Raw genomic sequence first — 16,355 nt, 5'->3', positions numbered from 1 at the left:
GTTTGTTTCAGACTATTAACAGCATCAGAGTCCTAGATAATGCTTTATCATCCCCATCCTTATCTTTCTCCCACCCACATCCCCCAATTAAGGAGAAATCAACATTATCTTGTACCAGAATAAATAATCCCATCCTTATGTGATTGCTGAAAATGTTTCTAGCCACTAGATGGTAGAATTGCTGAAGTCTGTACAAGGCTGATCAAAATTAAGCTGATTTTTTTTTCTGAATCGACAATCTAGTCTTGCTCTGACAAGAGAGATTCTAAAATGCTTTATATTAAAGGAGGGCAGTATAGAATGTATTGGTGCTTAATAAAGCTTAAAAATATTCTTTATTTTTTAGGATTTACAAACATTTTTCAGTTACGGTATCTATGTATTAGTCCACCTCTTCCGGATAGCTATGTTGAAGTCTTATTTAAAGAGCTCAGGAGTGATGCTGGTGATAGAGGATTTTTGCTCCTATTTCATACTCATATCAGATATTTCATACTGTTATTTAGCAATGATGAGCCAATTTGTTGGGCACACTGTTTCTGACATTTAGAACTGACATTGTTGTTATGCTAATAGACAAATTACCTATTTGATAAAGATGATTTCTAGACAGAATAATTCTCAAAATGAGACAAGCGTCTCCTTTACATCGGAAACTGGGATAATTCTAAAACTGCATAAACAAACTTATTCTAAATTTGGGTTGTTGTTGTTTTTCTTTCATCATTTGTAGTAGTAAACCTGCCTTTCCAATCTCCAGGGAAAGAGTTTTCTAGATCTCTATAGTAGGGGTCTCCAACCTTGTCAACTTGAAAGACTTGTGGACTTCAATTCCCAGAGTTCCTCAGTCAGCAAAGCTGGAATTCTGAGAGTTGAAGTCCATAAGTCTTAAAGTTGTCAAAGTTGGAGACCCCTGCTCTGTAGCGTAGCTGGAGTAGGATATCGAATAGGAGGAGTAATTTATTTGGATTTATGGATTTAATGGAGTTATTTGGATTTGTGGGTTTAATGGATTTATTAGGGATATTGATTCAATTGCTAACGGAATACATTACAACTAAATTTCACTCTTTGATTAATGAGCTAATTCAGAAAAAAGGTGCCAGTTTCTTCTGAATGTCCATTAAATCCCAAGGTATTCATGGTGATTTAAATTATTGATATAATGACATATTTATGCAACTTATGCAAATGTGTCAACTCACAGAGGGTGGCGGTTGTAGAAAAAATGGCAAGAAACAGTGTTAAGTATATTTGCCACCTTCAATTTTTTATAAAAATGATATAGCTGAGATAAAATAAGGTAAATAAATAAGTATCATAAATGTGAATCAGACTGCCTCATTTTGACTACGAATGGATCTTTGTCCATTTGGTTTTAGAGTGACAGTTAGATTGAAAATGTATTAATTGCATCTTATTAAACTGAGATTTTTACTGTCTGTAAATAGGGAGATGCTTCATTTATTTTCTTTTTAAAATAATCTTCCTCTATAAGACAGTACAGTGATACCTTGTCTTACGAACTTAATTGGTTCCGGAAGGAGGTTCGTAAGGTGAAAAGTTCGTAAGACGAAACAATGTTTCCCATAGGAATCAATGGAAAACCGATTAATGCGTGCAAGCCCAAAATTTACCGATCTTTCAAGCAAAAGCGCCCGTTTTTGCGATGGTGGGATTCCCCTGAAACTCCTCACCATGGGAAACCCCACCTCCGGAATTCCGCGTTTTTGCAATGCTGATGGGGAATCCCAGGATCGCAAAAACGGGCTCTCTGGTTGGCCCCGCCGTCTGGCTGTCACCTCTCTAAACAGCCGGGAGCTTCTCGACATTCTCCTGAATGCCGAACCCAAAAAGTTCGGCAAAAGTTCGGGTTCAGGAGAACACCGAGAAGCGCCGCCGCCTGGCTGTCACCTCCCGAAACAGCCGGGGCGCTTCTCGCCGTTTTCCCGAACGCTGAACCCTGAAGTTCAGCAAAAGTTCGGGTTTGGGAGAATGCCGAGAAGCGCCACCGCCTAGCTGTCACCTTCCCAGAAGAGTCGTGGAGCTGTCAGCCGGTCGGGAGGTGCAAACGGAGGTGGGGAATCCCAATAGGGAATTCCAGGGGCGGAGCTTTGACGTCACGGAGACGTCCTTCCTGGAGTCCCTGTTTCGGCCAGCCAGAGGGCTTCTGAGAACAGTTGGCATGTTGTAAAAAACTGTTTGAGCAACTTTTTCATATACCTTATCAGTAAACCCATGCCTTTAAAACTGGCATTTTCATCATTTTGAACTTAATATATAAAGTGTAATTATATATGTTTTTACAATGGAAAACATAGGATATTGAAATCAAGTCTACTTTCTTAGTACTTTTCCCTGGATGTTGAATGGTGAATTTTCTAAATAATATGTAGTAGTCCTGGTCCATCAACACAATGCTGGAATGATATTCTAAATTGCCCTTTTAATCTATCTTTTAGGCCTACTGCAGCAGAACTTTTAAAATGCAAATTCTTCCAAAAAGCAAAGGTAAAATATTTAATTCAGCAAGTAAATCCTGATTTGAGATCAATATGAATGCTTCTTGGGCTAGACTTAATTATAACAATCTTGATTTTTACAGACTAGAGAATACTTGATTGAAAAACTACTTACAAAAACCCCTGATATTGGCCAGAGAGCAAAAAAGGTAAGGTTCCTTGTAATTGCTTTCAACTGTGTTTTTTCCTTTTTTGAAAATTAATGCATAATAAAGTCACAGTTGTATTACTGATGATCGCTGCACATAACTCTACAGATAGTCCTTGGCTTATGACCAATTGAGCCCAAAATTTATGTTGTTGAGACATTTGTTAAGTGAGTTTTGCCCCATTTTATGACTTTTCTTCCCACAATTTTTAAGTGAATCACCACAGTTGTTAAATTAGTATCACGGTTGTTAAGTAAATCTGGCATCCCCATTGATTTTGCTTGTCAGAAGATCCCAAAAGGTGATCACATGACCCCAGGACACAGCTACCGTCACAAATGTATCAGTTGCCAAGAGTCTGAATTTTGATCACATGACCACGGCGGTTGCTGCAACGGTCATAAGTGTGAAAAATGGTCATAAGTCACTTTTTTCAGTGCTGTTGTAACTTCAAACTGTCACTAAATGAACTGTTGTAAGTCAAGGACTACTTGTGTAGTGCTGTGAAGACAAAATGTGGCAGCTACTTTCTTTTGGTAATTCTCCAGGATCAGCATTTGGACAGCTACCATGCCTGAATGCATAAATAACTTGTGACTAAAAGTTGCTGAATCATAGTTCCAATTATTCCTTGTGATTTGCTATGGGAACATTTGGTGAATTATAGGTTTCCCATTCCTGCTGCACAGACACAGAACTGCTATGCTAACCGTAGCAGAACTGAGGCCTTGTGGGTTACAGAGATTGGCAGGCTTATTATATTGTATTGACATAGTTATTGTATTGTATGTAGTGGTATAGTAATACAAATAGTGTACAGTGATCCCTCGAGTTTCGCGACCTCGATGTTCGCTAAACGCTATATCGCGAGTTTTCAACCCGGAAGTAAACTCCACCATCTGCGCATGCGTGCCCTTCCACGCATGCGTAGATGGTGGAGTTTCCCCACCGGGCAGAGGCTTCCCTGGGTCTTCCCCCTCTTGCCCCGGTAAGACAGCGGCGCGCGCGGGAAACCCCACCTCCGCCTCCCAGCTGGGAGGGACACCCTAGCTCTGCGCGCGTTGCTGGGGAAAGCCCGCGCGCTTGGGGACACCTCACCTCCGCCTCCCAGCTGGGAAGCGGAGCCGGCAACAGCGTGGGCGGGCGGGCAGCGCGCGCGAGCCTGGGCGCGAGCAACGGGGTGGGCGGGTGGGCGGCACACGCGCGGGAAACCCCGGGGCCGCTTCTCAGCTGAGAAGCGGCCCCAGCAACAGCGCGGGGGGCGGGCGGCACGCGCGCACGCTGGGGAAACCCCGGGGCCGCTTCTCAGCTGAGAAGCGGCCCCAGCAACAGCGCGGGGGGCGGGCGGCAGGCGCGCACGCTGGGGAAACCCCGGGGCCGCTTCTCAGCTGAGAAGCGGCCCCAGCAACAGCGCGGGGGGGTGGGCGGCACGCGCGCACGCTGGGGAAACCCCGGGGCCGCTTCTCAGCTGAGAAGCGGCCCCAGCAACAGCGCGGGGGGCGGGCGGCAGGCGCGCACGCTGGGGAAACCCCGGGGCCGCTTCTCAGCTGAGAAGCGGCCCCAGCAACAGCGCGGGGGGTGGGCAGCACGCGCGCACGCTGGGGAAACCCCGGGGCCGCTTCTCAGCTGAGAAGCGGCCCCAGCAACAGCGCGGGGGGCGGGCGGCAGGCGCGCACGCTGGGGAAACCCCGGGGCCGCTTCTCAGCTGAGAAGCGGCCCCAGCAACAGCGCGGGGGGCGGGCAGCACGCGCGCACGCTGGGGAAACCCCGGGGCCGCTTCTCAGCTGAGAAGCGGCCCCAGCAACAGCGCGGGGGGTGGGCGGCACGCGCGCACGCTGGGGAAACCCCGGGGCCGCTTCTCAGCTGAGAAGCGGCCCCAGCAACAGCGCGGGGGGCGGGCAGCACGCGCGCACGCTGGGGAAAGGGGGGCGAAGGGCGGTGGAAGTAAAAACACCATCTGCGCATGTGCAGATGGTGTTTTTACTTCCGCACCGCTACTTCGCGAAAAATCGATCATCGCGTGGGGTCCTGGAACGGAACCCTCGCGATGATCGAGGGATCACTGTATTTGTATGTTTGGCGGGGAGAGAAAAAGCAATGAAGATGAGGGTGGGTTTTCTAGAAGATCATCTTTATTACATTTTAGTAGTGACTATTAACCTTTTTCATAGTTTAATTATTTTTAGCTGCTTTGAGTATATTCAGTGGAATAAAAAGTTGGCATACAAATAGTGTAATGAAATAAATGTAGCCATTCTTTTAAATCCACTTTAGAAACATAGAAGTGTGACGGCAGAAAAAGACCTCCTGGTCCATCTAGTCTGCCCTTATACTATTTTCTGTATTTTATCTTAGGATGGATATATGTTTATCCCAGGCATGTTTAAATTCAGTTACTGTGGATTTATCTACCACATCTGCTGGAAGTTTGTTCCAAGGATCTACTACTCTCAGTAAAATAATATTTTCTCATGTTGCTTTTGATCTTTCCCCCAACTAACTTCAGATTGTGTCCCCTTGTTCTTGTGTTCACTTTCCTATTAAAAACACTTCCCTCCTGGACCTTATTTAACCCTTTAATATATTTAAATGTTTCGATCATGTCCCCCCTTTTCCTTCTGTCCTCCAGACTATACAGATTGAGTTCATTAAGTCTTTCCTGATACGTTTTATGCTTAAGACCTTCCACCATTCTTGTAGCCCGTCTTTGGACCCGTTCAATTTTGTCAATATCTTTTTGTAGGTGAGGTCTCCAGAACTGAACACAGTATTCCAAATGTGGTCTCACCGGCATTCTATATAGTGGGATCATAATCTCCCTCTTCCTGCTTGTTATACCTCTAGCTATGCAGCCAAGCATCCTACTTGCTTTCCCTACCGCCTGACTGCACTTTAAGATTTTGGAGGCTAAGATTTTCTTCTCAGAAAATTTTCTTCTTCTGTGACTTTGGGGGTTTTAATTTTTCCTTTCGTGTAAAGCTGTTGTGGCGTTTGCAATCAAGGAAAACATCACATTAATGCTAAGAATAATAGGACAGTGGCCCAGAGATGATTCTTCCCTTGAATTCTAATCAAAAGAAGGGAAGATTTAATTGAACCTCAACCTGTAAGTGCATCCCCAATTAAACAGTATTGACACCTCTTTGCTGTGTGATAATGTCTTGTTTAACCTTCTCTGGCCTAGGTAGTTTAATCTTGTCAGCTTCAGTCAAAGTGGAAATCATATGGGATAATGAGAATTGTTGTACAAGTATTTTAAACAATTAGTGAAGACTAGTCCAAAACAGGCATGTTATATAGCATTGATTGCAGCTACTCCCTGTTTCCTTTTCTATTATGTTGCATTGTGTAGGTATGTGTTTGAGAGAATGTGCCAACTCTTTGAGGGAGGCAAGGTCAAGAAACAAAAGCAGCAGGCATTCCAGAAACACTCTCTATTATTTTAGGTTAGAATAACACAATCTTGGAAGCCTGTCGGTTTTACTCTACTCCCTTGTATATAATATATATGTGTGTCATGTTTTTTACTGAATTTGAAAATTAAGGGAGACTAGGATAGATCTATTTCGGCCTTATTTTGGCCTCATCAGCTAGCCATACCCTCACTGGGACTTGAACCTGCAACCTTTGCCTTGTAAGGCAGAGAATTAACCTCTAGGCTACAGTATCCAATCCTTTCAGCTCTGTACCAGGGAAGGGTTACATTTTTGTGTCGAATCACCCTGGTATATTGAAGGAACATCACAGCTCCTTTTTTGCCTCTTGGCAAAAAAGGGTTATATATTTACATATATATATATATATATATAAAAATCAAGGCATGGCTATTTTAAATTTCTTTATCACATTTTTCACTTCTTCGGGACAATTGTCTTCCCTTAATGGTTCTTGCGCCTTTCTTGCTCCTCAAGGGCAGGTCTACATCCTTTCATAGAGAGATTGGAAGAAGGAGATTTTACATTAAATTGGCTCTTCAGCTGTCACAAGGCGACAACTCCCAGAATTCCCCTCTTAGCACCCTTCTATTTCAAGTCATTGCTGGTTTGAGCTTTTGTTCTTCTTTGGCAAAAATGGATACAGAAAAAAAATTAAGTTAGCTTGGATTCTGATATTTCTGACAGAACAACACCTCGCGCCCCTGCCCAAATCCAGTAATCAGATGAAGTCCATAATTAGTATAGACTAGTCCAAACAGGCGTGTTATTTAGCATTGATTACAGGTACTCCCTGTGTAATATGTTGCACTGTGTAGGTATGTGTGTGAGAGACATACTTAAGGAGTGTATAGATCACTCATGTGCATACCTTTTAACAAAGGCCATAAATAATAAATAGAGCTTGAAATGACTTCCTTTGCTAGGCCTGTGACATTGGGGATGGAAATTGCAATTGGTTTGAATTGTTTGGATAGCTCTTCAAGTAGATCTCTTTGCAACAGATGTCCTTAGCATTTACTTAGCAAATTACCACTCAGTCTTGTTCATCTTTTAGTAGAGAAAAATGTACTCACAGGAATTCAGACTGTTCAGGGAAAGCCACTAGATGGTGTGTATTTGTCTGTTGTTTTTTTAAATAAGGCAATTCCTCACCAAATTACATTTGGATTTTTGGCAGACAGCTGATTTTCCACAGATAAATAACAAATCTGCTAAATCCTATTTTTTTTAGTACAAGTAGCCTGAATTTGAAAAACATACCAGTACAGTGGTACCTCTACTTAGGAACTTAATTCATTCCGTGACCAGGTTCTTAAGTAGAAACATTTGTAAGTAGAAGCAATTTTTCCCATAGGAATCAATGCAAAAGCAAATAATGCATGCAAACCCATTACGAAAGAAATAAAAGCTCGGAATTTGGGTGGGAGGAGGAAGAGGAAGAAGAGGAGGAGGACAGTCACTGCTGAAGGAAGAAGGTGAGGTGAGGGGAATAAAAAAAAATCCAAAACTTTAAAGCTTAAAAAAAAAGAGGAACTCTGACGCGTTGAGGAAGAGCACACGCCTCCCATACACCCGGCACGAGGCTGCCTCCCATACTGCGCCAGAGAGAGAAACCCAGGCGGGTGAGAGGGAGGAACCTCCCACTCCTTTGACCAAAAGGTGGCTGCTGCTGCTGCTGTTACCAGCTTCTCCCATGCCTCCTGGAAGGAGAGTCCAGCATGGGTTTAGCTCAAGTCTTATTGGTAGGACTGAGTTTCAAATTAACATAAATAAATAATAATTAGGTACCGCCCCCTTGCTGCCCCAAGTACCCAGTTTTAAAAAACTCAGTCGAGGTTAAGGACATGAGTTTTTTCTCTCCCTTTAGGTTGAGTATGTAAATGTAGTTTAATGTATATTAAATATATGTGAACCTTGTAATTTTTTCCCCTTTTTCTCCTTTACTAGGTTCCTGTTTGCTAATGGGGTCTCTGCCCTCCGCGGGCACCACCCCCACCTTTTCTCCTTTTGGGGCCTCTTCTCTCAGCGGGTACTGCCCACCGAGGAGCAACGGGGCTATAATTTGATTATAATTACTGACCTGGTGGTCTAGTGAGCCCATATCACCCCAGATGGGGGGGGTCCGCCCCTCCCCATTGTCGGGGGCGGCGAGAAGCAGAGAAAGCAAGAAAAAAAGCCGCGGCGGCCGTTAGGAGCCGCCGAACAGCTGTTCGAGGTCGGAATAGCGAGCGGCAAGCGGAGGCTTCTATATCTCCTCACGCCGCCATGTTATTGTTGCTGGCACCAAGCCAAGAGCGCGAACGGCATTGCTTGCCGTTTTAATTAGGCGCGAACTGGGCAGCTGGCCAGGTTATCTGTTCTATGCAGTCTGCCCAGTGACAGCCGAGGGGGTCACGTGACCGGCTGACAGCCTATGAGAAGGCTGCTTTTTCACTGTCAGCTTTGCCTGCTTGCCATCATTTGTGTATCAGAGCCTTCTATTTCTGAACAAACGACTGTGGCTGTTCATTGTTTGTGGCTTGGATTGTGAGTACGCTGCCCCATATCAAATAAATATGGCTGATCAACTTGTCACTGGGGAGGAGCAGGCCCAGGCAGTCCAAACTCCTGTCAAGGGGAAGGATAAGTCCAGCAAGCCTAAAAATAAGCCTTCTCAATCCAGCTCCTCTCTTCGTGAGGCTGAGAGGAAGATCAAGGCCCTAGAGCAGCGTTTGGAGGCGGCCTTGTCCCCCCCCATCGTAGGGGGACTGACTATAGGCCCGTTCCAGCCTCTTCCTCCATCTGCTTTTTCACCTGCTATCTCTATGGGGCTCCAGGGCACCGCAACGGAGAGAGACTGGTCCCCTGACAGGCAGATTCCCCCTCCATTGCCATCACCTGCAGCGAGGCCTGAGAGGTCTACCTCCTCTCATAGGCAGGCACTGTCTCAAGGGGAGTTACAGACACCATGTTATGTGCCTTCATCTACCTTCACCCCCACGGCAGCGGGGCTTAGAGACAATGCAGATGCTTGGCAGGCCTTTGCCCCTGCTATACAGGACATTGTGGCCAATGCATTTACGCAGGGCATAGCTGCGGCAACACAACGAGCCAATGTCTTTCCCTCTCAGCCTATCCAGCCCAGAGACATCTGGTCAGCACCACCGCCCCCTGACTTTGAGGAGGACAGTGACCACGGTGAGGGCCTGTCAGATGATGAATTCACTGTTCCAGAGCAGCCAGCAGTGGCGGGACTTTTTAAACCCTCCTTGTATAGGCTTTTATTGCGCAAGGCAAAGCAAGCCTTAGATGTGCCAGGAGCAACGCCACTAGTGGAGCCATCAGACGGGCTACGCACCTCGGCTGCTTTATGCAAGGAACCCGCTAAGGAATCGGACAAGGTTCCTGCATTGGAGATTTTCCTCGAGAATGTCAAGCGCCCGTGGCAACATCCGGCGGCGGCACAAGGGCCTTCTAACCTGGAACGCAGGTTTTATACTTTTGATGACAGCATGGAGACGCTACTCCAGTTCCCCCCCGTGGACAAGCCGGTGGCCACTTTGGTTTCCCGCACGGTTGTGCCTTCAGAGACGGCGGACAATTTGAAACCGGATGAAAGGAGAGCGGAGACTCTTCTCAAAAAGACCCACCAGATGGCCGCTTGGGCTCTTCGAGCAGCTTCCACTGCCTCCTTCTTCAGTCGGGCATCCATTATGTGGATTCAGGAGGTTCAGGCGAGACTGGCTCCTGAAGAGACTCGACTGCGGCAGGACTTGAATAAACTCCTCGCGACTGCGGAATTTTCCACAGATGCCACCCTGCATGCCGCGAAATTTGCCTCCAGGGCTATGGCTTCCACCATTTCGTCAAGGCGCCTGCTTTGGCTCAGGAACTGGCAGGTGGATGCTAAGTCGAAGTGGACTCTGTCTTCGGCTCCCTTTGAGGGTACAAAATTGTTCGGGGAGGCCCTAGATCCTGTCCTGGTGGAGGATAAGGATAAAAGGAAGGTCCTCCCAAGATCTTTCCGCCGCCAGGACCGAAGGGCTGGCCCGTACTCCCGTAGGCAGTCCTTTCGGTGGGACTCGTGGTCCGCCCCTTCACAGCAGGCCAGACCTTACTCACAGGGGGCCTTTTCCACATCCTACAGGAATGACCGACAGTATTCCCAGGAACGAGGCAGAGGTTTCTCCCAGACGAGACGACCATACCGGGGATACCAGCAACGGAACGCCAGACGTGCCAAGTGACTGTCTGGACGGCATTCCTTTGGGGGGCAGGCTACAAAATTTCAGCGAGAGATGGCGAGCTACTACCTCAGACCCTTGGGTCTTAGCCACTATCTCGCAAGGGCTAAAGATCGAGTTTCTACACGACCCTCCACACCATTTTACCGCCTGTCCGGTCCCCAGAGACTTCGCAAGGAGGTCTCTGTTAGATCAGGAAATTCTCCACCTTTAGAGATCCAGGCGATCGAACCTGTTCAGGACAATTCCAGGGGTACGGGATTCTATTCAAGGGTGTTCCTTGTACCCAAGGCCTCCGGGGGTTGCAGGCTCATCTTGAACCTCAAACGTCTGAACCAGTATATTCTGTACCGACGGTTCAAGATGGCCTCCCTCCGCTCCATCCTGGCCTCTGTTCGAGCAGGGGACCTTCTTACTTCAGTGGATTTAAAGGAGGCCTACCTGCACATCCCCATACACCCGTACCATCGACAATTTCTTCGATTCTGTCTACACAACGTCCATTACCAGTACAGGGCCATGCCCTTTGGCCTATCATCGGCCCCACGTACCTTTACGAAGGTACTGGATGCATTGCTGGCCGATCTGCGGTCCCGACCTATCCGGATTCTCGCATATTTGGACGACATCTTACTTCTGTCTCCAACCCGCCAGAGGGCGCACATGGACTTACAAACCACGATGTCTTGTCTACAACGTCATGGCTTTACCATCAACATGCCAAAAAGCCATTTGGTTCCTGCCACCAGACTCATTCATCTGGGTGCGGTGATAGATACGGTCTCTCAAAGGGTGTATCTATCCCCGGAGAGACAGCACCGCATCTGTTCTCTCATAGACGGCCTTCAACAGAAACGAACGGTGCCGTTGTCTTTCCTGTCAAAGGTACTCGGGACCCTGGTATCCTGTGTGGACATTGTCCCTTGGGCCCGTTACCATTATCGACTGCTCCAGTGGACCTTGCTCCCGTTTCAGCGTCGAAGATTGAGCCATACACACTGTCTAACCGTCGTGGGACGCGAGTTGCAACTCTCTCTCCGCTGGTGGAGATCTGCAGCACTGCGGCAGGGCACTTCCTTCGGACCATGCCATCACACGATCCTCACCACGGACGCCAGTCTGCTGGGGTGGGGGGCTCACATCCAGTCCCAGGTGGCTCAAGGCTTCTGGAGCCCCCAGGAGATATGCCCAATCAACATCAATTTTTTGGAGCTGAGAGCTGTCCGCTTGGCCTTGCTGGCCTTCGCCACCCTACTGGAAGGTCACCACGTCCTCGTACGCACGGACAACGTAGCGACCAGGGCGCATTTAAATCACCAGGGTGGAACGCGCTCTCTCAGGTTGATGGAAGAGACGGTCCTCCTCTTCAACTGGGCAGAGACTCATCTTTGCTCCCTCCATGCAGAGCACATCGCGGGGGAGGACAACAAACAGGCGGACTGGCTCAGTCGCCAGGAACTGGACCCGGCGGAGTGGCGGCTCGATCCGGGCCTGTTTCAGGAAGTCTCGCGTCGGTTCGGGGAACCGGTGGTGGACCTATTCGCCACACCCCAGAATACCCAGCTCCCGAGGTTCTACTCCCGTTTTCCAACTCCGGGAGCCGAAGGAATCAATGCACTACATCTTCAATGGCCAAATGCCCTACTGTACGCTTTTCCTCCGATTCCACTTATTCCATCAGTGGTAAGGAAGATCCTGTCGGAGAGGGCGGAGGTGCTCTTGCTAGCGCCTCATTGGCCTCGGAGACCATGGTTTGCGGACCTCAGAGAACTGTCCATTTCTCCACCGTGGAGGATACCGGACGACCGGATATCCCTCAGCCAGGGGTTCGTGTACCACCCGGAACCTCAATGGTTTCACTTAACCGCATGGCATTTGAAGGGGACAGGTTGAGGAGCTGTCTCCTTCCCGAGAATGTTATCGCAACTATTCAAGCGGCTCGACGCCCTTCCACAGTCCGAATTTATCAGGCAACATGGGCAGCCTTCCATTCCTTCTGCAATGACAGGAACCTTCGACCACAGGATTCCACAGTCATCCCTGTCCTGGAATTCTTGCAGAAAGGTTTGGAGAAAGGTTTGGCGCCAAACACGCTAAAACGCCAGGTCGCAGCGCTTGCCACCATTGTAAAGCGGGACGATGGGGGACCTTTAACTAGTCACCCTTGGATTAAGGATTTTCTTAGAGGGGCTACCAACACGCACCCCCCTCCTGTTCGTCGTTTTCCCACATGGGACTTGACCTTGGTCCTTCAGGCCCTCACGGGACCACCATTTGAACCGTTGAGAACTGTGCCATTGCGTTACCTCTCCTTTAAGACGGCCTTTTTGGTGGCAGTCACCTCGGCAAGGCGGGTTTCCGAACTGTCTGCGCTGTCGGTCAGATCAGACTTGTGTCAATTTTATCCAGACAGAGTTTGTTTACGTCTGGACCCCACCTTTCTTCCAAAGATCAACACTCACTTTCACAGGGCTCTAGAGCTGGTGTTACCGGATTTCTGTGCTCATGGTACTCACCCTTTAGAGCTTAGGTGGCACAAAATAGACGTACGCAGAGCATTGAAGCTTTACATCAGGCGTATCGGCAGTTTACGCAAGACTGAGGCTTTGTTTGTGTCGTTTAGTGCTAGCAAACTGGGCCTCAAGGTATCTTCTAACACCATCAGCCAATGGGTGAGACTATGTATAGTTGAGGCATACAAGGCGAGTGCAAGGACTCCACCGAGTGGTATACAGGCTCATTCGACAAGGAGTGCGGCTTCTTCGGCAGCTTGGGCGTCACAAGCTCCCCTTGAGGATATCTGCAGAGCCGCGGCCTGGAGTTCACCCACAACCTTTATTCGCCATTACAAATTGGATACCTTCGCTTCAGCTGAAGCTGCATTTGGCAGACGTGTACTCCAGAAGGTGTGCGGGGAGGTACCACCCATGGTTCACAATCTCCCTCCCTGAACCTTGGACCTTGGGTATATCCCATGCTGGACTCTCCTTCCAGGAGGCATGGGAGAAGAACCGTTGTACCTACCTGAACGGTCTTCTCGATGCCCTGGAAGGAGAGTCCATACCCTCCCGAAGAACCATGGGAGGTTTTGTTTAATGATACTGTTTCTTATGTTATTATGGTTGTTAATAAAGTTCATTATCTTACATCTTTTCGTTTTTTAAAACTGGGTACTTGGGGCAGCAAGGGGGCGGTACCTAATTATTATTTATTTATGTTAATTTGAAACTCAGTCCTACCAATAAGACTTGAGCTAAACCCATGCTGGACTCTCCTTCCAGGGCATCGAGAAGACCGTTCAGGTAGGTACAACGGTTCTTCCTCTTCCTTCCCATGCTGAAGGGCTCCCCTCTTCTCTCATTTGCTTGCTTTGTAGCCGGCACCTTTCATTCACTGTGGTGACTCCTCAGTTGGGCTGGAGCTGAGTTGATCTGGCCGGGGCGAAGCGCCCCCTTTTGCCTTTCTCCAGGAGGCAACCTTGCTCCAGGTGTGTGGGAGGCAGCATGAGGGAGTCACCACAGCGAAGTGGTTTGTTCCCTCTCCATGCGCCCAGAGAAAGGAAAATGCTTTGTTCACTCTGGACTGCCAAAACTTCCTTAAGCGCCACTGAAAGGCTCCTCTGGCAGCCCAGAAAAGCCCAAGATGGCCGAGATTAAAGAGTGTCTTGACATTTGTAAATAAACATAAGAGCTTGACTGAATAGTTTTTATGTACTTGCAAGCCTACACATTTCTTTTGGAAAGATATATAAACATGGGCTTTATATTTTTTTTTCATAGAGGAAAAAAGCCCCAAATTCTTTTTGAATATTTCAGCTGAACTAGGCAAAGCAAGCTACTACTTGTGTAGGCTTTAACAATTTTTTTGTTTGATTGATTCAAACAAAATCATTGACTTAACATTAGTATGTGTCAAATACATTTGAAGGACAGACCTGAAAATCATTATGTACTGTATTGTGCATTTGCTCTATTAATTTCTAATTGCATATAATTATTTCTTTTTCAAAATTGTAAATAATTGCTTTATTAGTGGTTTGAGAAAAATAATTTTTACAGTAACTTGTTTTTGTATTTATTCCTAAAATATACAGCAGAGGGCAGTGGTACATTTTCTAGTAATATTTCTACAAGTATATACTAAGAGTAGTGAATTGTATACAGTATTTCATCCTAAAGGGAAAAATGTTCTTAGTAATTGGCAAAATTGTTAACATTTTATTTTCTAGATTTGTCATTTTTACAAGTATTCTACAGGCTGCACAAAGAACTCAGGCCACGTAGACAATTTATTACATACATTACATATTTATATTGTTAGTTATTTTCTTCTAAATATATTCTTATTTTCTTGATGTATTGTTTATGAACATTTCTAAATTACAATAATGTTTTCCTGAAAAAATAGATTAATAAACCTAATAAAACCTATTGTAATCAGCCAGTGAGGTCTGACTTTTAGTCCTACCTATTGCATATTATTTCATAAACAGCATTATAATAATATAGAACATGCTATTATTATAGAATCCCAAATATATAACGCCCAAAGGCCTGTTGATGAGCTATGGTCCTGTAACTGTACTAACACATCTCCCCTGTGAGAGTGGCATGGGATTTTTTTTTTCATTGTCTGAGAACAGTTTTCAAAATGAATTCTGTGATTTGTCCTTGATATGTTGGGTTTAATATGGTTCTCTTTGTAGTGTATATTCAGGGGAACAAAGTGCCAGTCAAATGTGTCACACCAACTCCCACAATCTCCATCCGTGTGTGGAAGATACCATTTTAGGGAAAAACTGTTCCAGAATTTGACTTAATGGTCAATCTTTTTTTCCCTCAGGAGCTGAAAGCACATGTGTTCACATTATCTCACCTGCATGAGTGCCCACACCCATAATTCAATGTCTGGGGAGGGCAAAAACGCCCCTCTCCCAGGAGGTCCTCTGCAGGCCGGAAATGACTCATTTTCTGACTTCTGGTGGGCCCAGTAGGTCTGTTTATTGCTCTCCAGAGGCTTCCCTAGAACCTGGGCCCTCCAGAAGCCAAAAACGCCCCCCCAGAGTCCCCGTGTGAGCCAAAAATCAGCTAGCTGGAGCTAAACTAGGACAATGGCTCATGTGCTCCGTGTGCCACCTGTGGCATACATGCCATAAGTTCACCATTACTGGACTAGAAGTTAACTCCTCTGGAGTTGTGCACATGGGTTGTTCAATATTATTTCACTTGGCAGAATAACATATTGTTTTTTAAACCATGCTCAGTGATTTCCCTCCAGAATCCTCCAAAGATTAAACCAAACTAAAGAAGCTTGGGCTAAACATTTATATTAGATGTGCTAATTTAAAAATATTGAATAATTGTTTTTTTCATGAACAGATATAGAATTAAGGAAAGTTAAGAATCAAAAATGTATAAACTGGTTGTACAATTCCTCTTTCTTTCTCTATCTCATGCTTTTGCTGTAAGCATCTGAAAAACACATGACATTTCGTTGGGTTTAGCATAGATAGGAGGGGACAGGCAAAAAGAGACTTAATTATGGTTGCCACTAGAGGGAAAAGTTTAAAGACACCATTTCTAAGCCCACTTTGAACTCTTTCAGGCTTCTTTTTTCAGCCTTTAACATCTTGTGGTTGGGCAAAAATGAAAAACTCAATTCTTTATAAGATCCCCTTTGTTTATCCAGTCTCCTGTTTTGGCTTGTCTTGCAAATATAGTAAGCCTTTGGAGGCACAAGTGCTTGAAGGTGGGACAAATAGTTAAGTAAGTAGTTAAGGGCATCTACTAGTAACAGCCACTGTGGTTAGACTGCAGTACTGCAGGCTACTTCTGCTGCCTACCAGCTGCCTGCAATTTGGCAGTTTGAGTCTCACCAGGCTCAAGGTTGACTTAGCCTTCCATCCTTCTGACGTGGGTAAAATCAAGACCCAGATTGTTGGAGCGCAATAGCCTGACTCTGTAAATTGCTTAGAGAGGGCTGTAAAACACTGTGAAGCAGTATATAAGTCTAAGTGCTATTGCT

At 46.3% G+C, this 16,355-nt stretch overlaps 1 protein-coding gene across 3 annotated transcripts in view; it reads left to right on the top strand.

Moving 5' to 3' along the window:
* STK39 (serine/threonine kinase 39) overlaps positions 1–16,355 on the top strand; it is a 180,901-nt gene that overhangs the window by 78,859 nt on the left and 85,687 nt on the right. For all 3 annotated transcript variants that reach the window (XM_070731720.1, XM_070731722.1, XM_070731721.1), the window contains exons 9-10: positions 2,463–2,511; positions 2,606–2,671. In XM_070731720.1, the coding sequence (XP_070587821.1) occupies positions 2,463–2,511; positions 2,606–2,671 (115 nt within the window). The remainder of the gene's footprint in view (positions 1–2,462; positions 2,512–2,605; positions 2,672–16,355) is intronic.

Source organism: Erythrolamprus reginae, chromosome 1 (genome assembly GCF_031021105.1).
Source record: "Erythrolamprus reginae isolate rEryReg1 chromosome 1, rEryReg1.hap1, whole genome shotgun sequence".
Taxonomy (NCBI): domain Eukaryota; kingdom Metazoa; phylum Chordata; class Lepidosauria; order Squamata; family Dipsadidae; genus Erythrolamprus; species Erythrolamprus reginae.
The sequence above is the reverse complement of the archived record's forward strand: the minus strand, read 5'-3'. Positions and strand labels throughout refer to the sequence as shown.